The sequence below is a fragment of the Gasterosteus aculeatus genome, chromosome 7 (genome assembly GCF_964276395.1).
Source record: "Gasterosteus aculeatus chromosome 7, fGasAcu3.hap1.1, whole genome shotgun sequence".
Classification (NCBI taxonomy): Eukaryota; Metazoa; Chordata; class Actinopteri; order Perciformes; family Gasterosteidae; genus Gasterosteus; species Gasterosteus aculeatus.
In genome coordinates this window covers 5,371,771-5,393,632 of record NC_135694.1, presented here as the reverse complement: position 1 = coordinate 5,393,632, position 21,862 = coordinate 5,371,771, and the positions used below count along the sequence as shown (strand labels likewise).

At 45.3% G+C, this 21,862-nt stretch overlaps 1 protein-coding gene across 14 annotated transcripts; it reads left to right on the top strand.

The window, feature by feature from the left end:
• The first annotated feature begins 347 nt into the window (after positions 1–347).
• On the top strand, positions 348–19,925 carry LOC120822677 (protein Dok-7). Of its 14 annotated transcripts, none has more exons than XM_078107214.1 (13): positions 348–478; positions 612–657; positions 1,687–1,917; positions 3,270–3,470; positions 5,812–5,931; positions 9,414–9,512; positions 9,800–10,605; positions 11,881–11,929; positions 12,123–12,647; positions 13,481–13,569; positions 14,233–14,302; positions 16,365–16,535; positions 18,225–19,925. In XM_078107214.1, the coding sequence occupies exons 1-13, from the start codon at positions 425–427 to the stop codon at positions 18,359–18,361; spliced, it is 2,598 nt and encodes an 865-aa protein (XP_077963340.1). In that variant the 5' UTR covers positions 348–424; the 3' UTR covers positions 18,362–19,925. The 14 variants fall into 14 exon arrangements, with proteins under 14 accessions (XP_077963340.1, XP_077963337.1, XP_077963338.1 ...); XM_078107211.1 differs by having other exon boundaries at positions 16,365–16,607; XM_078107212.1 differs by having other exon boundaries at positions 14,200–14,302.
• Positions 19,926–21,862: the final 1,937 nt, after the last annotated feature.

The window sequence follows — 21,862 nt, the reverse complement described above, 5'->3', positions numbered from 1 at the left end:
CTGATTTTATGATACAAACATTATACGTATGATTCAGTGGCAGAACGCACAGCTACATTTTCACCAGAGAATGTGACCTTCCACCAACGCCGACACCCGAAGAGCCATTTGGGACTTTTTTTTTGTATTGTATTGCAAAATACACGACTGTGTGCACGAACCAGAATAAAGACCCGTCCCCTGTCAGCGCTGCTTAGGAGACGTGGTACCTGCGGCCCGAGAGCCATGTAGTTGTTTCCTCCACCAGCAGCACCACCAGCAGCAGGTGGTGCAAACCAGCCCAAGGTACTGTCTCTCTCTCTCTCTCTCTGGGTTAGAGAGAGAGAGAGAGAGACAGAGAGAGAGGGGGGGGTGGGGGGCTATTTTGAAAGTGACCCCCTCATTCAGGCAGCGACCGTGCAGCTGTCCGGAACCATGACTGAAGATGACGGATTCTGTTGTCGTGGAGGGATATGCCAGACTCCGAGATGGAAAAAAGGTGCTTAGCGCGTCGATATGTTTTGCTGACGGACACGGCGGAAGTTATCGCACGCACGCACGCACGCAAAACAACAACAACAACAAGCAAGCAAAAAGACACGTTTGACTTTACTTTTTGCTTTCTTCCACAGTGGAAAACTAGGTGGCTCGTCCTGCGCAAGCCGTCTCCTGTAGCAGGTAAATACAAGAAAGAAAATTACGAATTTGCGCTCCTCTCGCTTTATTCTCTGCGACGTTTTGCGCACATTCGCCGCGCCGCTGAGGAGGAAAGCAGACTCTTCAATCAGTGTGCGTCGTCCGCTCGCAGAGGCTCCGTGTTTACGAGCCCCGCTTCGTGTGGGCTGCACTGCATTTAAAGTGCAAACGTTTGCCCTTATTCCCTCGGTGAAGGCGCTTAAACGTCGTTTGTAATCTAGAATCCTGCTCTGTGGCTCTCTTGTCTTTACTTCTTTCTTTTCTTTTCTTTCTGTAGCCTCACTGTTGATATGATTGGTGCACGGATTTCATTCAGGCCTTCTGGATGTCACACATTCACCCGCTTCAATTCCCCACCAAGCATTTCTGCCTCTTTAGAGCGGATTTGAGGCCTGCTGTGTATTTGGACACGCGTTCATGCTCTGTGTGACTCGCCTCCTGTTATTTGGAGCATGAGGTCATCTCGGACCGACCTCGCCTCGGGCCTTTCTGTGCGTTTCCCAACAAGAGACGAGGATTTGGGGAAAGTGGCGGCGTTGCGTTACGCAGAAAGGCTTCTTTGAATATGTGCTGCTGCACAGCTTCACACGCTTCACAGGTTGGACCCGAGGTCGAGTGCCGCTCCTCTTCACATCTTTGATGTCAGTGTTATCACAGCTGTCTGCGCTCAATGCCTCACCGGTGGAGGGTTAAGAAGTGTGTGTGTCTGTGTGTGAAGGAGTGAGGTACACGCACACACACACACACACACACACACACACACACACACACACACACACACAGTCTTGTTTTGTCAGTTGACACTGATTGCTTGAAGGTGCCAAAAGACAACGGGACGCTACAACGGCTACTGTGTGTCGGGATACTTTGTGTCAGTATTTTACAATGTGATTAATCACCGACTTCATGGATGGTGTTTCCAGTTATTTTCAGCAAACCATCAAAAAAATAAATATATATATATATAATTGTATTGTCTCTCTGCTCATTGTCACCCTCCGTCTACTCCAGACTGCCTGGTGCTGCTGGTCTTTAAGGACAAGGCGGACAAGGCGCAGGGCAGCAGGGAGCGGGCCAGTGTGACCTTGGAGGAGATCTGCGGCGTGGAGGCGGGCCAGTGGCACGACGGCGTGGCGTTCACCCTGGCCGTGCTGTGCCTGAACCAGGCCGCTCTGCTGGGCTTCGACAGCAAGGAGGCCCTGCAGGCGTGGGACGCCCGCCTCCGGTACAGCCTCGGAGAAGGTGGGGGGGCTCCGCCCGTGCTTTTGGTTTGGGTGTCCTTTCCCTTTCGCGTTTATTTTATTTATTTACCGAAATATAACCGAAATATAACCGCGCGAAACTGGAAACAAAGCAATTGTCTGCAAGCCGGGTGGTTCATCCGTCGCGCTTGAGGCCTGCAGCGCTTTTTGGAAAAGCTGCACTCTCGTAACTGCCATTCATACAAGAGAATTCCGATTCATATTCTAGAGTCATATCCAGCTGTCACCAGGACGGAGAGATGCATCTGGAAGCAATTCGTAATTTGTGGTTATGCTTGTGGTTTTGACTTGCCCAGATGAAACTCCTCTCTGAAGTATTTGTTGTGTTTTTATTGAGGTTTTGCAGGATTTTATAAAGTGCTTTTGGCAATAAAATGGGAAACACTTTCTCATCGCTTGTTGAAATGTAATAAGAGGCACTATGAGGGATGAAAACACTTTTAATGAAGACGCTGGCTGGACCGAGTCAGACCAAGGGGAGTAGTTGTATTCCCTTCTACGGACATTCGTAAAGTAAAAAAATGTATAGTGACAATAAGAAACAACATTACGATAATCATCAGATGACTCATTATAAGAAATAAAGTGTGTTTAAAATAAAACTGTGATCTTTAAAGAAAAAGAAAATGGGTCGAGAAGTGATTTTAAAAGATTCCACCGATGCTGCAAGCTTCAGGCCCACGGTTGTACTTGTATAAGTTATGTAAGTGATAAACAAATAAGTCGCTAATTATAGCATTGGGCTGTTCGGCTGGTGGCCAAAGTCCAGCTGAATTCTAAAGGCGTCTGTAATGACTGTGGTAGAGGACACCCTTCCAGTCTGATGTGCTACGTGGGAATCCATTTATACATTTATATATAACGTCTGCGATCGGATCCTCTCGTCGCTCTGCGGCACGAATCTTTCGTCCACTGTTGTGACGAGGAGGCGCCGCCCGCTGACGCGTCCCCGTCGTCGCCTCCGTCAATCAAAGACTTTTACTCGGCGCAGCAGGAGTCTTTGGCTCAGTGCCGCTGCCGCAAACCCACGGGCCTTTCTAAATTTACACCCACCGTTCCCCGTCAGTGTGTAACTAGCTGGATTATGCAGATGTTTGCGACGGGCTTCGGTCGGTTACTTTGGGCTTCAGATCTGAGGCGGCTGTTGTCAGACCTCAGCTCGCTGATCTCATTCTCCGTCACCTTTGGCATCTCATCCCCGCTGAAGTCATCATTTTTGTAAGGACACTGTTTCCTTCTCCTTTTGAAGGCAAAATTCAAGTACTAAGGGGGTGGAGGAAAAAAGATGAGAGATTTTCATTGTTGGTCTGACTGGTTTCTCTGTTTCCGCAGTGCACAGATTCAGCGTTGGAGTCTTACCAGGGACCAAGTTGGAGAGTGGACCCGCAACTCTTCATCTGTGCAATAACTTGCTGACTCTGGCCAGGGACGTCCCTCCGGTGATCATCGGCCACTGGAACCTTCCAGACCTGCGCAGATATGGGCCTGTACCCAATGGATTCGTGTTCGAGGGCGGATCAAGATGTGGTTACTGTGAGTTTTGACTCTTAATGGGAATAATTGCATAATGGGAACTGAAGCAACTGTGAACATTTTGACCGAATGGGTGGCTTGGAAAGAAGAACATCAGCAGCGTAATGGACAGGAAAACGTATGGAAGCACGGTTAAGATAACCAAATAAGGGAAAAAGAACAGAGTTATCTTTACTTCAGACCCTCCCTATCTGCATCGTGTCAGGAAAATAAGATCTTGATTAAAATCGGGTCACATCATTAGAGGCTAATGGCTCTAATGCGTCTTTCGCAGACAGACCACATAAGCTATTATTGTAGATGATCAATTTGCAGCTTTCATTCATCAGGCTGTGAAGTACCGTAATGATATGCGTAGTACACGTTATACCGGCAATTATCAGAAGAAAAAGGCTTTTGTTTGCGTCTGTCCTGTTTTGCTTGGTTCAAATTATGGGAATTCTTAATGCTACAGCCTACAATCAGGCTTCACACCATTGGTTGGTTTGTTTAGCTCCACAGCCTTACAGGATAAGTTAAAGAAACCCTGGTGTTGATGTTCGTAGGTCTGTTCTCTTATTTTTCTTTACTTCAGCTAACGTCGTATTTACGAAATCTGCAGCTCATCGGGTAATCGGCGCCTTTCTCCGTCCACAATACCGCACATTGCTATGACCGATCGAAATGATCCTGATACCAGTAATTGCAACGTGGAGTTTATCAACTGCTGGAATGGAATGTGAACGATCACGGCGATCAAATACTTGTTGTCATTAGCGTTTCTTACTGTGAGGGAAACGCGACGCGTGGGTTATGTGCAGCGTGATTTATTTAGCGCCGTCGAATCTTCACTCGTGGATAACGTGAAGAAACACAGAAAAGAGCTTTTAGATCCTGATGGGTTCGATGACCAGTGAGGGCTCAAATGAGTGTTCAGGTGGACAATGATGGATGGGAAGGGAATGAGCGAAAGGTTGGAGAATCAGTGAGGATAATACTTTATTATCACATGAATGAATCAATGAATCAAACATACTGTAAATCTGACCAGATCAGAGTAATAGTCAAGGAAATCTTAACTAGAAACCGAACAAACTCTAAAAAGTGGATTATCACAAGAGATGACCAATAATAATAGTAATTTATCGAGTACAAATGGAAAACATTTTGAAGATTTGTTGAATGTCGGAAGGTTTTTTGCTTTATTTTATAGTTTTAAAGCCTTTGCTTTAGTGAATTTAGTACATTTAAACTGAACACCTTTTAATGTTCTGTTTGTTTAATCACTCTTGAGAGGCGAAACCAGCCGGGTCCACTTGTTGTTTTTGTTCCTGTGCAGAATCTTTGTCGTAACCTAAACCAGCCCAAACCACCTGTCCTGTTGGTTTTGCTTTGTTTACTTGTTTTAACTCCAACCTTTGACACCTGATGTTTGGTCACCTGCTATCAAAACGCGTGACACGAGTAGATGTGGTTCCTCCAAAAGAAACGATTTGCAGAGATTACATTGAACCCTGAAGGAAGTTCCTGTGACCAATGAGAGCACAATATAAGGTTAATGCAATTAAGTTGAAGTTAATTATACCTATTCAATGTAGATTGGTGCAGACGTGACTGCTGACCCTTGACCCTGCCCCCTAAAAGGGGATTGTTGGGAATGTTATTGAAGCCTGCCTTGAGATGGGTGGTCTCAGGGACAGGGAGACACAACCACCCTTTACCCGGGGACACCTTGTAAAGAACACCCATTTGTATCGTTGGAGGGAGGTAAAGAGACCCCTGGGGAGCGTGGCCTTTAACCTTTGCAATCCCATACAACCTTTTGATGGCATTGGCTTCAGTTTAGAACGTCGTCAAAAAGAAAAATGCAGAAGAGCAGCCAAGCCAAGGGATTTCTTTTGAATCAGAAACTGACGAGTGCCAAAGAATGTCCCTGAACGACCGGCCAGATTTGTCCCCGTCTTCGATCGTGATGTGGCTTCTTCTTTCAGATGGCAAATGAAGATTTGGTCCTCTTTGATCCTCTGACTGAAGTATCTTGACATCTATTGAATTTATTTCCATCAATCCTTTGTACAGATATTCATGATGCCCAGCTGATTATTCCTCTCGTGCCATCGTGGCGTTGATAGTTGTCAATCGGATGCACTACCATGTAATTTGGTTTGGACAATGATGTTCTCCTCGGTATGAATTATATTATTATGATCATTTTGACACGCAGAGACCGAACAAACTAAAACCGAAATAAGAATAAATGTCAGTCGTAGCAGCACTAGCAGGAATCGTCCCTATTTGGGCGTAGCGGATACTTCTGGTGGATATTGGCTAACGTGACACTGACAAAGTCTGCTGTCTGCAGGGGCCGGTGTTTTCTTGCTGGCGTCCGCTGAGAGCGAGCAGATCAGCTTTCTGTTCGACTGCATCGTCCGAGGCATCTCCCCCACCAGAGGCCCCTTTGGACTGCGGCCCGTCTTACCAGGTCAGTTCCAGATGTGTTTAAAAAGGTGCTTTGTCGGAAAAAGGACCGGAATACCAAACCTTGAGTCCCGCAGGGAGACTGAAAGGATCATTTGTAAGGAACGTCGTTTACAGAAAGAAGCTGGATGTCTGTGTTATGCCTATTTTACGATTAAGACAAGCGGCTTTGCTGTCACCCAAGGAGTGTGGGGGGGAGAAAAACTTGTGTCAACAAGTCTAAATTGTGTCAAACCGTGTTTGGCTCCCTTCCTGTGCCTCCAGGGATTATCATAGCTGTTAGGTGTGCTCCCTTCCTGGAATCCAATCGTTTTTGGCAGAATGACTCAAAGGATTCCTCCCTGCATGGCTGTGCTTTTATGTGACTAAAATATGACTGACAGCTGTTTTTATGTAATTGGGTAATCCGTTGAAGCAATTTATAATTTTAGTCAAACGCCCTAACCCCTGATTTAAATGTACTGTGATGAACGTAAAGCTCTGGGTCACCTTAAACATATGTCAGGAGGATAACTACTGTACTAACTGTGGTTATGGAAAGCAAATTGAATGGCGGTCTATGTATAGTCGAGAGTGTAGTGCTACTGGTGGGCACGCTGGAGAACGGGCCGAGTTCCAAATAGACATTCGGTTTATTTTCTGCTCTTATTACATCACGGCCTTCGTGCGAGATTTCGATTTGTTAAAGGTGTCAAGCACGAAGGTTAGACGTTGGACTGAATATGTGGTCTTCACTGTTCGGCCCCCGTTTGTACAAGCCCGAGGGTGTTTGTGAGATGACAATAACAGTGTTTATTCAATTCCATGCTAACCAATCAAATAGCTCAACAACCAATCAACAACAAACAAACTGATAGAACTCCTCTTGAATTTATGGCTATTGCTTTTTTTTCTCCTTCTATATCAACAATGGATCAAATGACAGTGTGACAAGGATCATATGTAGTGATGAAGGCAGAGCGAGTTATCGTCTGACCTTACGGCTGCCATCAACTCTCATTCGCTCATTCTCATTCGTCTCGCTCCAAGTCTCTCCAGCTTCTGTGTGAGTGCTCGTTTTGGCTAAAAGGCCCCAATAGATGCGCGGTACGCTACTGGCTCAACGGCAGACACAAACGAATCATTTTAGCGACTATCTGATGATCGTTTAGGAGCTTAATAGACCGACAATCACTTCGAGAGCAGGTGGCGACCAAAAATGGAGCTAAAAGTTTAAGTAAGCTGCTTTTTGTAATGTAATGCTGAAACATGAGCCATACAGTTTTTTTAGGCATTCATATGTCAATATAACTTCACTTATTGCAGTTTTAAATTTAAAATCAATCCTGACCTGTAACTTGGCGCATAGAAAAAAGAATTACAGACATAATCTATTGTCTTACAGATATTTTGTGTACTTGTGTACTAATTTGCTGTCTCTATTCATGATATATTAAATAGAAATAGTGGAAATGGTCTCTGATACAAAGAGTCATACCCACTGTCAACCCTCTATCTTATCTTTGTGATTTCTTCTATTTCTGTTATATTCACACATTTGGACGCTTGGTCTTTTATTACCAAAGCTGTCAAATTATCACATTTCCATTTTTCACACTCGCACTTTTAAAAGAAACTGTCTCTCCCGGCGAACGACTTCGATGCAGCTGTGGGCCCTGGTGGATATTCGGGTTCTCACACCCCCCTTCCCCCTTCAATCACAGGTTGAGCTCATACTGCTATTATTGTGCTGCGTCGTAGAATAAATAGCGGGGAGGATGTCTGGGGGAGAGCGAGGGGTCAAAGTCACAGTTCCCACAAAGCAGAGCAGCCAAAGCCTCCTAATCACTCCCGGCATGCGTGTAACCTCATCCACCGGATTCCACTGCTGCCTCCCCACTTGATTTCCTACTCAGTCGCCCGCCGCTCATTTTATACTCCCATTGCTCTCTGCAGCCCTTGATTATGTCTCTCGCTCCACGGTTCACCTCTGCCCTCGTCTCCGCCTCTGTCGCTGTCACGCTGCCCCCGAACTAAATCTCTCCGCCTCTGTGTTTTTATTAATTGCATAAATCAGTTTGCCCGCTGCGCGGTTTCCACCTCGCTCTGCTTCTCGCTCTCTGCTGCTATTTGTTCAGTCCCCAGGATACAAAGACGACGCCCGGGGGGGAACATTTATACTTTCATATAAATGCATGCTGGGTCTTATAACCCTGGATATGAGATAAATGTAGTGAAGACCGCGTTACAGTCCAGTTAGAAAATCCTAATTTGATCAGAGGGGAGGAGATATTTGTGGAAGTTGACTGAGATGAGGTAGCCGCAGATCTTTTTGGTTGCGGCCATAGCGACGGATGTGAAATGTGTCAGTTTGTATACGATGTTTATGATGCTGCCCGAACACCGTGGACACTTTAATTCAAATGCCACACAGATTCTTCGGGTCTTTGAAACACCAAGATGCATAAGAACTGTTATCGTTAAAAATACACGTATTTTTGTCTAAAGATGAAAGTAGGTTTTCATCTTGAGAAAAGAAAGAAAATGAGAAAAATATTATTTGAATAAGTTATAGTGAATCAATTTTATTCTGGCTGGGTTGCACGTATTTTAAGATTGACCCTTGTCAATGTGAAGTATTTATTTTCAAATGTCCCCACAAACAACCTTGATAAAAAAACATTCAGTTCTAATTGTACCTTTTCTTATGATGAGCATGACAAATAGCTTTAGGATTTAGTTCAAGGTTTGAAGTTTAAAATAAGGGAGAAATATTTCATAATCAACATATAACAGTAATGAATACATTGTATAAGATTAATATTTATTCAAACATTAGAAATCCTGGCTCAAAATATTTCAGTTTGGACTTTTAACCTACAGATTGACTGTAATATGTTAATTCAGATGTGCAACTTGGAGTTGTAGATTTGAAAATCAAAGATCAACATGTAGAGGAACTCGATACATTCGAGGACACTGTCTATACTAAGTTAAACTTCCTCATGTAGGATGTGAACTTTACCATAGTAAAGGTCCATTTACCACATTAAAAAAAATCAATCCAGTGTCAGCGTTGACCTTCCAAGGTACATGAGCTCCCTGTACGCCGCCAACGATCTTTAGCCGCTAGCTCCAACAGCCACGTGGCACCGCTATTAATAAACCTAATAGTGTTACACAAATACTGCAAAGTACCCCCCCACACACACTGCCGCGTGACCCCTTTTTCCTGAGCTTGTGGAAAAGGCTTGTTACACTTACGGGCCAAATGACAGCACGCGGCCCTCTGGCCAAAGTGCTTGTTTTACATCATTTGGTGGCTCTCGTGGGCTTAAAGGGTCCCGACTCGTCACTCTGGGGTTGTTGTTTTCACAGACGGCAGCGAGACTCGAGAGTTTGTTTGATGAACACATTGTACGCGCTTATGTTTGTGTGTTTCTATTGAATATATATATGTGTATGAATATATATTGTGGGTTATTCTTGGGATTCTCTCTCGAACAGAACTCTCCGCCAGCCAGACGAATTTGGAGGAGAGGTTGGACCACGAGGCCCAGGAGCTGGAGAAACGACTGAGCCTTCTCTCTCACCAGAGCAGCACAGGTACGGCACGGTTGATGTGCGCCGGGATTCAAAATAGAAAAAAGGGGGTGAAACTACAGCTTAATTTGACAAATTTTGGCGCTCTGAATGTGGGTGTTTCGTCGTAGGATTTTCCCGAGGCACCCCGAGGGAATAAATGCTGCATTAGCTTGTAATGATACACACCCTGCTGATTTATGGCTCCTATTATGTGGTTAATAATTGGGAGAAGAATCTTGCGCGATGGTGTTATGATGCTTTGTCTCTGAAAGGAATCGATTCAAACCGCATTAATGTTTCCTTGGCAGCCTCGTCCTCGTACTGCCCGTCTGCCGGCGGAGACGACCGCAGCATCTCCGGCTCCTCTGACGCGTCGGACACCAGCCAATCAGACGGCAGCATTGGCAGCCGAGCGGCCGTTTGGACCGAGCCGGCCTCCAACCCCTCCGACGGCGGCGGCCACCACGCGGCAGCTAAATCGGCCTCGCAGAGCATCGAGAAGCTCTCCGTCACCCAGGGGGGCGTCGAGCGGCCCGCGGCCAAGCCCCCCCGCCAGCTCCAGGAGATCGGCCGCCAGAGCTCCTCTGACAGCGGCATCGCCACCGCCAGCCATTCCTCTTACTCTGGAAGCTTCTCCTCCTGCACGGGCAGCCTGGACATCACCAGCGGGGAGGACTTCGGCTCCGTTCTCAGCCTGCCGCCCCGCCTGGCTCAAGACCTGAGCCCCTGTACTTGCGCCACCGTCCCTCGCCACGAATACCGAGCGCCAACCTCGCTCCGGTACCTCTACGAGAGCCCCAGGAGTCTGTTGCAGGAGGCGAGTGGAGGGGCCAAAGACAACGAACCCTCCAGCTCAACAGAGGAAGCTGCCTGTTTAGGCCTCGCCGCAGACTCGGCGCAGGAGGAGGATGAAAGCGGCGGCGCGACCGCCGACGGCCACTCGGAAACCACTGAGAGGCCGTCGACGAGTGAACACTCGCAGATCCCCTCGCAGGAGGGTAGGAAAAGCTGGTTGGCCTCGAGCCAACAGCAAGACTCGTGTCACACCTGCAGCCCCCTCGCGTCTGCCTCCAAAACCATTGTGACCATCTGCTTAGTTTGTGGTGGATTTAAGGTAAGACGAAAAATATCGTCTTATCCTTTTTTCTTTTTTTTTTGCAACAAAAGAAAGCACTTCGACTAAGCTCAGATATGAGTGCCGCTCCATCATCGTCGGCCATCTGTTTACGCAGCGGCCCTCACAAAAAAAAAGGCCTTATCATCACTGTATCATCTGCTCCGTAGCTCACTGTCCATATGACCTTCACGGCGCTCGGCGTCGCAACAAGCGGCAGTCGCATTGTCCATCTGCGCCACAAGTCGGCATCGTACGCCTGAATATTTTAACCTCGTGACCTCTTGTGCATATTTAGTGCCTGAATTAATACGGCTTAGCTTGAGGGAGAAGCAGGTAAACTCCAAACTGAATGTCCGTGGAATTTGTTTATGCCGAAAAGAAGCTTGTAGTAAAAACTTTACTATGAAGTGAGTGTGCTTTAATCCTCGGTTTGACGATCGTAAAGTGGTTCCAGGGGGATTATAACCAGATGCAAACTCACCACGAGCGTCTTTGTTCTGTTGCGTCCAGGGCAGTTTTATGTTCACTGCATATTCTAAACTAACAGCTCCACCTACTGGCGGTGCATTCGGTCAAGAAAGACAAATTGCCGTTGCTTACCTGGACAACGTGTTCTCTTTTGTCTTTTCGTTTCCTCGCCGTCAGTCCTCAGTGAACTAAATAATACATGCGAGTTATTGGCCAGAAGCTTATGGATCACACATCAGAGGAGTGTGGGAGGTTATTTATCACAGTCAGCGCGAGCAACACATTCCGCCCTGAGGTGTTTATTGGCTCACAGTTAAAGGGACACAACTAAATATACGCGGTTTGAATAAGTATATTTATACATGCGTTAAGATGGTTCATTGGAATTCATTCTACGAGCCTCGCGGTTTAACAAATTGTTCAGTTTTGCTGGTGAGACAAGAGACGGATGTATGTGTAGAAACACGATATTCTCAGTGTGATTGGTGTACTCATCTGGAGTTATTTTAAGTTTTAAATATTAATGTATAAAAGTTATAGAAACCTAACAGGCCACTGGAGTGCTTTTAAGTGATCATTTCATAAAAACCACAATGCTAAACTGTTAAAGAAAACTATGTAACCTCTAAAATGAAGGTTATATTTGTAAGCCCTGTTTTTCCAGATATACATTTTCATTGGGAACCAATTGGTTCCTTTTTAAGATGCCTCTCAACTAAACATTGGAGCTTGTTGCTTTTTCTTTAATTTGAACCACTTTTAAGAATTTAAATTGTTAATTGTGGTTTTTTTTTCATCTTACAGGGGACCCAATGCATCCCTGCGAGTGCTTCAGTGATACCTGTCATACCAGGTAAGTGAAGCGCTGCATGCACACCTCATTGCATGCATTGGACCGTGCGTGCATGGACAGAGTGGATGCACGTTGGGGTCAAAATAACAGTAATATTATGCTGTTGCAGCCAGAGCTCGCTGATTGGGACAGAAATCAAAGCATGTTGAAGGTTTTTCTTTGCCTCCGGAACATCATATTTTCAATCCAGCAGATCAAAGTGCTGACAAATCACCATGCAGACCCTGCAACGCCGCTAAACACTATATCGCGGCGTGGAACATTCTGGATAAACCGTCTGGGTCTGAGAACACTCGCGGCTTAGAGGAGCCACCGGTGAGGAGAAGCGACGATTCGCCGCTGCCAAGAAAAGGAGGAGATAAATTAGCCAGTCTCTTAGCTGATCTGCTCGGCTTCCCAAATGCCGATAGGCAGCTTGAGGCGAAGAGCAACAGACTGAACCTTTACGAGTCAATGAGCCCCAGTTTGGGAAATGAGCCGAAATCTGCACCGACTGGCGCCCGTACGCCCGCATCTCACGACTCGGGGGCCGACGACAGAGGAGCCGTCATCTACGAAAACTGTTTCAAGTGTCGAGGAGAGCACTGCCGCCCTCCCCCGCGGGTGCCCCCCGCCGCGGAGAGACGCAGCGGGAAGGTTCCCGCCTCTCGACCGCCTACGAACGGGTCTCGCCCGTTTGCCGGCGAGGAGCCGGATGGTGGAACAGCGGCCGGCGAAGGTAAGAGGCCTCTTCTCCAATGTTCTCCTCGACTCCCAGCAAAGCTGCTGCGATCCCTGTGGCGTCCCTTTGCTCCGCCGACCTCCCGAAAGTGGACCTCCTCTTTGTTTCCGCTCCGTCATCAATAAAGAAAAAAAAAAAAGATGAACACACCTCTTTTCCTCCTGGCTTCTTTTGTTTAATCAACTGCTTGTTTTCCTCCTCCGCACTCTGTGACCTTCCCTTTTGTTGTGCTGCTCGTACAACTGAGTTCGAGGGCTTTGAAAAGTCAACGGGGCCGAAGTTGTTGCGGCGCGAGTTATGAAATCATAAATTATGCACAGGCTCTACGAGAGTCAGCGCCCTCGGCTGAATGTGCACCTCTTTAAAAAGCTCAACATTATAAGCCTCCAACCCGGTTATAGCAGGAGTATCTTTGTGCACGTATACGCAAAGTAGAATAAGAACACTAAAACTTGGAGGGCTAATTTATCAGTTTACTATTGGCCTAATGACGACATATATTCTTTACAGTAACTAACGAGGCGGCGCAGAGCATGAAATGGCACTAAAGGGCTGCACGTTTATCTTCTGCATGTCACCCATCCAGATCTGTAGTTCAAGCCCCCCCGTGTGCAATAGAGGATGATTAATCGATCCACTATCATTTCCTTTTCCTCCCACCACTGGAGCTCTGGAGGAATTCATGCAAAGAGCAGCCTGTCTGAAGTCATTCACAGAATGGATTAAAAAGCGCTGTGGGATAATGATTATGCCGCGGCTATTGGCACAAGAGTTTGCAGTTTCTTATGTTAAAAATGTTTCTCTCTCTCTCTCTCTCTCCCCCCCAACAGACAAAAGGCTTAATAGCAAAGGGGAAAGACGCAGAGCCGATCCCGCTTATGAGATCATGGAGAGTCGGCCGCTGGAGAGGAACTTGGAGGTAGGCCCGTTTAAAAAACCTCTAATCCGCTTTAATGATATCAACCACCGACACATTTTGACTGCAGCTCATTGTGCTGCGAGTTCAGCTAAACAATGTGTCCGATATCGAGGGTGAAGAGCAGGAATAATAGGTTCAAGTAGTATCTGAAATTAAACACGGGGAAAGTGTGTGGTCTTGAACCTGATGTCCGGTTAGTCGTCCCGCATGTGGATTGGAATAAGCAGTTGAGAATGATGTAAATGAGCTGGTAGCCGTTAATGGACTGTACCTTTTAAAACCTTTTGCTTTGGACTTCTACGTGGGTTCGAGATGAGACCTTTTCAGACGCAAAAAGCCAAAAGTAAGAAAAGTCAAGGGACAATAGAGGTTGGTTGGTTGACAACGCAAAGACCTCCAAGATGTTGTCACTTAGAGTCAGCTGATCACCTGTATATATACATTCTCAGTGCCAACATGGCGCGCTCACAGTGGCTGTGTGGGATCAAAGATCACGTGGCTGCATGGTCATCCATCCACAGCGATGAACCATCGTTTCCACACGGATTTGGGCCTCCTCCTGACGTGTCCGCCGAGCTGTGGCGGACCAACTTCTACCAATAGATTTAATGCCGTAGTTGCTTCCCGCAGATTCTAATCAACGCTGCGCGCTGTGTGCCGCAGGCGGAGGAAAAAAGCAAGTACGAGCTGATGGGCAGCTGTGGGCAGAAGAGGTTCCTGCAGGAAGACCAAGGTGAGTGAGACCGGCGGCCAGGAATGAACAGGATCGCTTTTTCATAATCGCTCGCTCCTCGAGTTACGTAACACTCAATTGTGTCCAGAGAAAACACAAACAAGCGGCGAGCGCGGTGACGTGTTGACGGCACGCCTTGCCCTGACGGCGAGGGGAGGGGGACCGCCTCGGAAAGGGTACCCTCAGTCTAATGCACACCCGCTGCAGGAAGTCCCAGCAGCTGTCAGGATGTGGCACCGAACACATCAGTCATGTTCGCGTACAGACACACACACACACACACACACACACGCACACGAACAGAGCAGTTAATGGACGGGGACGGTCGGCACGGCGGCCGAGTCCGACGGCTCAGGTTTACTTGAGGATGCCGTCCCAACACTGATGGGACCCGCCGGTTGGTTCCGCCCCCTTGTGCATAGAATTCTCGCCACTATTCTATTGAAGAGTAACTAAGCGGTAAATATGAAAACACTGTGTAACATCGCATTGGCCTTTTTGGGTCAGTCGGTTCCAGCTCTGCCTCAACGTCTGTCATGTAAAAGGTAGGACCCCCCCCCCCCCCCCCCATCTTTTCGCAGGCCAGTTACCCCGGAGACGCAGCTGTCACCGAACCCGTCATGTTTCCCTGGAAAGCGGTTGACTTTGTGTAATTCTGGACACGAGGTGTTCCCTCCTGAGCAACGTGCGCCCCCTGTCAACAGGCGTGATGGGGGGGGGGGGCGTTATAAAACGTAACACCTCCGAGAGTAGCCGCCGGGTTTCTAGATCAGGAATCGGTTCCTCTTGGGCGTCGCCAAAGGCCGCACTCTCCCGGCGTCTGATGGCCTCTCACTGACAGTGTGACTGACCCCCCCCCCCCCCCCCCAGCTCGGGGGTTTGATCTGTCTGGTAGCGTTTAGGGGGAGTCAAAAGTCCCCGAGCGTCACGCATTACACTATTCATGGCGGAGAACGGAAGTATGCAGGTTTGCAAGTGGGGAAATTTCACAGATATCCTTGAGTGCACCAAAGGTTTTATTTATCCTTAATGGCATTTTAGACACGGACATTGAAGAAAAGCAATAAAATATGTGCATATTTTATGCTGTTGGCCTGAAACGGTCTCAATAAGACAATCGAATAAATAGCCTTTACCCTGGAGCTCTTTTTCGGATTTGTACCTCGGTTGGTGTGGCAAAAATTGGTTAAATTAATACGTTTAAATGGATATTGTGTTATTTGCAGAAGTTGTTTTAGTAAAATATTTTTTAAGCTTGGTAGTGTTTTTCAGGTGACGCTGCAAGCTTAATTTGTGGCCTCCTTCTTTTTGCCACTAATTTGACAAACAAAAACATTTGTGTCTGTAAACACACCAGGTTTCCACATGTTTAAGGGATCGGATTTCTAGCACTGACAACAAGGTGCTTTTACCGCCTCATGATATAAAATGACCCTAATGCTTGTGATAAGTTACAAGGGCAATTTTGTGCAATGTGTGCCAGTGTGGCTGCTGATCCCAGATCTGCTGCTGTGCGTTTTGCTGCAGATGTGTGCAGACTCAAATGACTAACGTAACAATATTAAGTACAGGATGTTAATTACTAATTAACGTTTGCGCTGTTGATAAGGACTTTTTCCTCAATAACTCTCAACCCTGGAGGCAAAAATCTTCTGTCGCTGTTATCATTTAATTAAGGTCATAACGACAAATTAGTAATCCTCTCCTTTTAAATAAGTAAAAGTTTGAGTTATTTTATCTTTTTAATATTATCAACAATTCCTGTAAAAGGACATGTGAATCATACTGTCTATGTATCCACAGCCGGGTGAAGCATATTCCTCATATGTGTCATAGAACTCTCCAAAAAACTATTTGGTACACCCGAAAAAGTCACGTGACATAATTGAAGAAAGATTTGAACAGACACAGTGAAATAACTCGCCAGTGCTCATTGTAATAAATAGACAATGACGAACCACTTGTTGCTTGTGGCGTCGTTGTGGGATTAAGTTTCTGCCTCTTTTTGTTTCTCTGTCAACGACACGTATGACCGAAACTCAATTAACTCTTTTGTTGACAGGGGCGGCGGCGGCGTCCGTCCCCCCCCCGGAGGCAGCGCTCCCCGAAAGACCTCGCGGCGAAGGCGTGACGTATGTGAATATTCCCGTCAGTCCCACATCCAAGAAACAGCTCAACTACATGGAGCTGGAGCTGCAGGAGCCGGGTGCCGCGGCGCACGCCCCCCCTCAGCGTAAGGCATGCATAACCTCTGATGAGTCAAAGGTCAACGGTTGGTGTCGGGCAAGAAGAACGGTCAGAAAATGTATGGAGGGGTCTGTTTTGATTTCTCAAAGTGAAATGTTAATAATGTCTCAGTGGGAAATATTCTTTTAGTGTCTGTTGAGCCCTAAAGGGCACTTTTAATAAATTAGTAATGGCCATCATTTAGCATTATTGTACTCATCCTTTTTACTGATATTGCGTCAGAATTGATCTACTTTCGCACACACACAGAACTCCTTTGTTCTTATTAAACATACATGAAATCTAGCTTTTGGTCCACTGTATAAATGTTAATATATATATATATATATCAATCTGCGCGCTCACGGCATCAGCCCAAAAGGAAATGCTGTAAATCGCCATGGTCATAAGCTTGGAAATATAGAATACTCTATGATGCATATTCATTATTCAAAGGATATTTCATTCATATGCAGGTGAAGGCATTACTGAATTGATTAAGGTCGATGTAAAATGCCCTCGGTCTTGACCTCGTGCTCTTGTCTTGAACACAAGGCTTCCTGATCCGTGTCTGATCCGTGCAGCTCCATGCAAAGGCAATATTTAAAAAGATGTTCAAGCCGTGCAGACGGTTCTGAAAGAGCCAATTTAAAAACGCGCCGGGATACATGAAAAGTCGCCGCAGATACATGATTAGCCTGTAATTCTATTTCACTCCGTCGGCTCCCGAGCCATTCCGCGGCGTTCCTTCCGTCTCGCTGAAAGACGGCGGCGTCCTCTCCATCCGAGGCGGCGCAGTAGAGGGCATCCACCGGCTCACACGCGCTCCTCCTCCTGGAGGGCCACTGACGCGCTGTATGGAGGGCTGCATAGGGAGGGAAGGTGGGGGGCGGAGGGGGGTTGTTAAGAGGCTTCCGCTGAATCGTTGCCATATCGTTCTGCTTGGCGCGGCGACACGGCGCCGCAGACCACAAGCAATCACGTTGGCAGCGGGGGCAGAGATCCACTTAACTCTCTGTTGTCGTGTTTGGTTTGGATGTTCCCAGCAGTTCGCGAAATTGGATGCTGATTCAGAAGAATGCTTTTGCTGCATTCTAAAGCATTAATTGGCTTCAGCTAATCGGGGTAGGAATTGGCTGGAATTGGAAAAAGTTATTATGTTTTTTTCTTTTGTCTAGTAGGTCAAAGACAAAACTGTACAGACAAAAAGAGTATATATTCATATCTGAAAGGTCCAGTTCTGTCTTAATTACATTGTTGCCAATTGAAAATATGCTTCAAAACTAGGAAATCTGCTTATTTGTCTCATTCAAGATTTTATACCTCACCTTTATAAAACCACAAGTTGGAGCTGGCTCAAGTTTTGTCTGCTACCAATCTGCTTCTCTAATTCTTGTTATGAAAGCAAACAAGCTTATTTCTCAAAAACCGACAAGATAAATGGGCAGTTTTACTTCCTTATTCTCTCCTTTCATCTTCGGATTATTCCCTGGATGGTGATTATAAATCAAATTTAAAGGCTTTCAAATTCGACCCTTTGTTAAATATGCATCTGCCTAATATCACACGCTCTTTGGCTAGAATTGTCGTCCCTGGACAGTTCAGAGGATCTCTCCCACTAGAAGCAAAATTACCAAAGTGTTTCTATACATCCGACCCGCATTCAAATCTCGGGCCTCCTTTCGTGTCTCGGCAGGGAGGAGCTCCACCAAGTACGCGCAGATTGACATCACCGCCACAGAGACAGCCCACAAAGTGGGCACGCAGCACGCCCTGGGACGCCAGGAGGGCCTGCACGCCCTGGAGCAGAGGAGGAAGGGGACGCCGCACTGATTCCCTCGGTCGCTGGACTGTTGATCTCAGCAGGGTGTGCTTTTTTTTTTTTTTTGCCTCGAGGACAGCGTACCACATGCCGGCCATCGCTCTGAGATGTTTTTTTTTTTTTTTTAGTTGAGACTGTTCCAAAAGATTCTCTGCTGCAGGTTGCTAAGCCTGGTCCTAACTGACAGGTCAACCTGTGAATATAGTTTTAAGTGGGTTTCGTCTTATTCAGATGCAATAGTTTCGTTTTCTTATGAACTCCTACCTAAAGCGTATAAGATTTAAACCTGGGGGAAGAAGGCTTGAGCCTGGATCGAGCAACCGGCATTCCTCTACTCCTCCTGGTCTACACGTGTGGTCTGCCCGGACCTCCTCCACTTCTCTAAGATGCAGGTTTGACGGCTAAAAGCAACTTAAAGACGGAGCAGAGGATTTGCACCAACGTTTTGAATTATTCTCCTTGGTGGATTTGGGCATCTCATTAAATGGCATTATGTCAGTGGCGGAGCCTCGGGCCAATTTGGAGGAAAATGTGCGAGTCCTGAGCTGAGTCACCGACGCCAAACACCCCCCACAGCTCACCCGGCTAATCACTAATAACATGCAGTATGCTTTTTGCCTTTTCTTTTTGGGAGAAGGAGGCAGGTTGGCAGCGGGAGATGTGTTTTATTCTCACAAGGAGTTCATATCCTCAGAGACAACCGAATCGTTAATTCTACATTAGTGTATGTTGATATTTAGGGATAAAGTTCATCCAGTTTTACCCAGAAATAACATTTCACACTGAATCGGTGCTGTTAAATACAGGATAAGAAATGCTGCCTCATAATACTTCCATCCTGTGCATGAGGACGTTTAGCCCGGGTGTAACTAATGGACATTCGTGATGAACATAATCTCTTTATTACTAATGCAAAGCAGAGAGGATGTCAAAATCAACTGATATTCTTAATTATTCTGGAACAAATGTATCCCAGATTTCGCTGCCTGGCACTCATGCTCCTGATTTGTGAAATTACGTATTTGAATAGAGTTTTTGAGGTTTTCTTTTTTTACTCCCTGAAATGGTTAAATGCTTTCCCTTATTCCTGTTACGTGTGTACACAAAAGCATTTTTACTGAAACCAAAATAGGTATTGAGTAATGTTTTGAGCAACTGTTTTAGTAGCACATTTTAGTCCATGTATTGTTTTAGTTTCAAACTCTGCTATGATTACACTCTATTTTCATATCTGTAAATACATTTTCTTTCTTTTTAGATCTGGATTGTTCTATACATGTAAAGACATTATGTATGTACAGAAAGCGTGCATGGGAGGAGTTCAATGATTGCCATTTTTCTTGTAAATTATATATAACAATACATCATTACTGCTCCGCACGTTCAGTTTTTCTAGACCAGCATATTCTGTATGGGACTTTTCCCCACATATATGAAGCATCTTTGGAATAATTATTTATCACTCAGCACTGCTATGAATTTGAATGACTGAGCTATAGTACGCTGTTTCTTAGCTCTGATCAAATTATATAATTAATAATAATATTAAAAATGTTTAGTATAGCACGTTGAAAAGTGATTTTTTTTTAAAAAGGTCATAGCATACAGCGGGGGATCCTCCTGCACTCCCTGAACGCGACATGAAATGCATTATATATTATATTCTTTTTCATTAAGTCGCATTTTACACACAACTACAGTGCAGTTTAGAAGGTCCAGGTTGAACGCCGTCTCACAGAGGTTCTATCAACAGGAATTGCTCCTGATTGTTGCCCCTGACTGACGGCTCTCTGCCACTAAACCGACGTGCAACTAAACCGTACGGCCAAGCGTGTCTCAGAAACTCATTAAATATGGATGCAAAGGGAAAAAGCGTAATTGGTTGTCTCTGCGGTTCAATATTGATCTAAATAAATGGATGTTAACGCAATTCGGAAGCCGGTGGCAGTAGTAAAATGAACTATGCAAATTCACAGACAGCCGGTGCCTGACTTCATGTAGGAAAAGTGTGAATCTCTCACACCGAGACGAGACTTACCGGTCATAGTATAGCACATCAAAATAAGACTAAAAGGTCATAGTATAGCACATCAAAATAAGACTAAAAGGTCATAGTATAGCACGTCGAAATAAGACTAAAGGTCATAGTATAGCACGTCAAAATAAGACTAAAAGGTCATAGTATAGCACGTCGAAATAAGACTAAACGGTCATAGTATAGCACGTTGAAATAAGACTAAACGGTCATAGTATAGCACGTCGAAATAAGACTAAAAGGTCATAGTATAGCACGTCGAAATAAGACTAAAAGGTCATAGTATAGCACGTCAAAATAAGACTAAAAGGTCATAGTATAGCACGTCGAAATAAGACTAACCGGTCATAGTATAGCACGTTGAAATAAGACTAAACGGTCATAGTATAGCACGTCGAAATAAGACTAAAAGGTCATAGTATAGCACGTCGAAATAAGACTAACCGGTCATAGTATAGCACGTTGAAATAAGACTAAACGGTCATAGTATAGCACGTCGAAATAAGACTAAAAGGTCATAGTATAGCACGTCGAAATAAGACTAAAAGGTCATAGTATAGCACGTCAAAATAAGACTAAAAGGTCATAGTATAGCACGTCGAAATAAGACTAAACGGTCATAGTATAGCACGTCGAAATAAGACTAAAAGGTCATAGTATAGCACGTCGAAATAAGACTAAAAGGTCATAGTATAGCACGTCAAAATAAGACTAAAGGTCATAGTATAGCACGTCAAAATAAGACTAAAAGGTCATAGTATAGCACGTCAAAATAAGACTAAAGGTCATAGTATAGCACGTCAAAATAAGACTAAAGGTCATAGTATAGCACGTCAAAATAAGACTAAACGGTCATAGTATAGCACGTCAAAATAAGACTAAAGGTCATAGTATAGCACGTCAAAATAAGACTAAAGGTCATAGTATAGCACGTCAAAATAAGACTAAACGGTCATAGTATAGCACGTCAAAATAAGACTAACCGGTCATAGTATAGCACGTCAAGATAAGACTAAACGGTCATAGTATAGCACGTCAAAATAAGACTAACCGGTCATAGTATAGCACGTCAAGATAAGACTAAAGGTCATAGTATAGCACGTCAAAATAAGACTAAACGGTCATAGTATAGCACGTCGAAATAAGACTAAACGGTCATAGTATAGCATCTCAAAACAAGACTTTTTTGACATGCTATACTACCACCATTTTTTAACACGCTATATAAACTTTTTTTTTCAACATAAAAAACAGGCGGGTCTCGGATGGCCACATGCATTATGTCTATTGAGACTAAATGTTCGACCGACTCTGACGCCACTTAAAAAGACTTGAGACTTCCCCCAAGACTTGCTTTGAGGGGACCACAATTTAAAAGGTCTCTTCTGGCTTTGATGTCACTGGGAACTTGATTCTAAATTATGGAGACCTGATTGGAATCTTGCTTTGATTGGAAATTTGCACCGACAAAACCCAA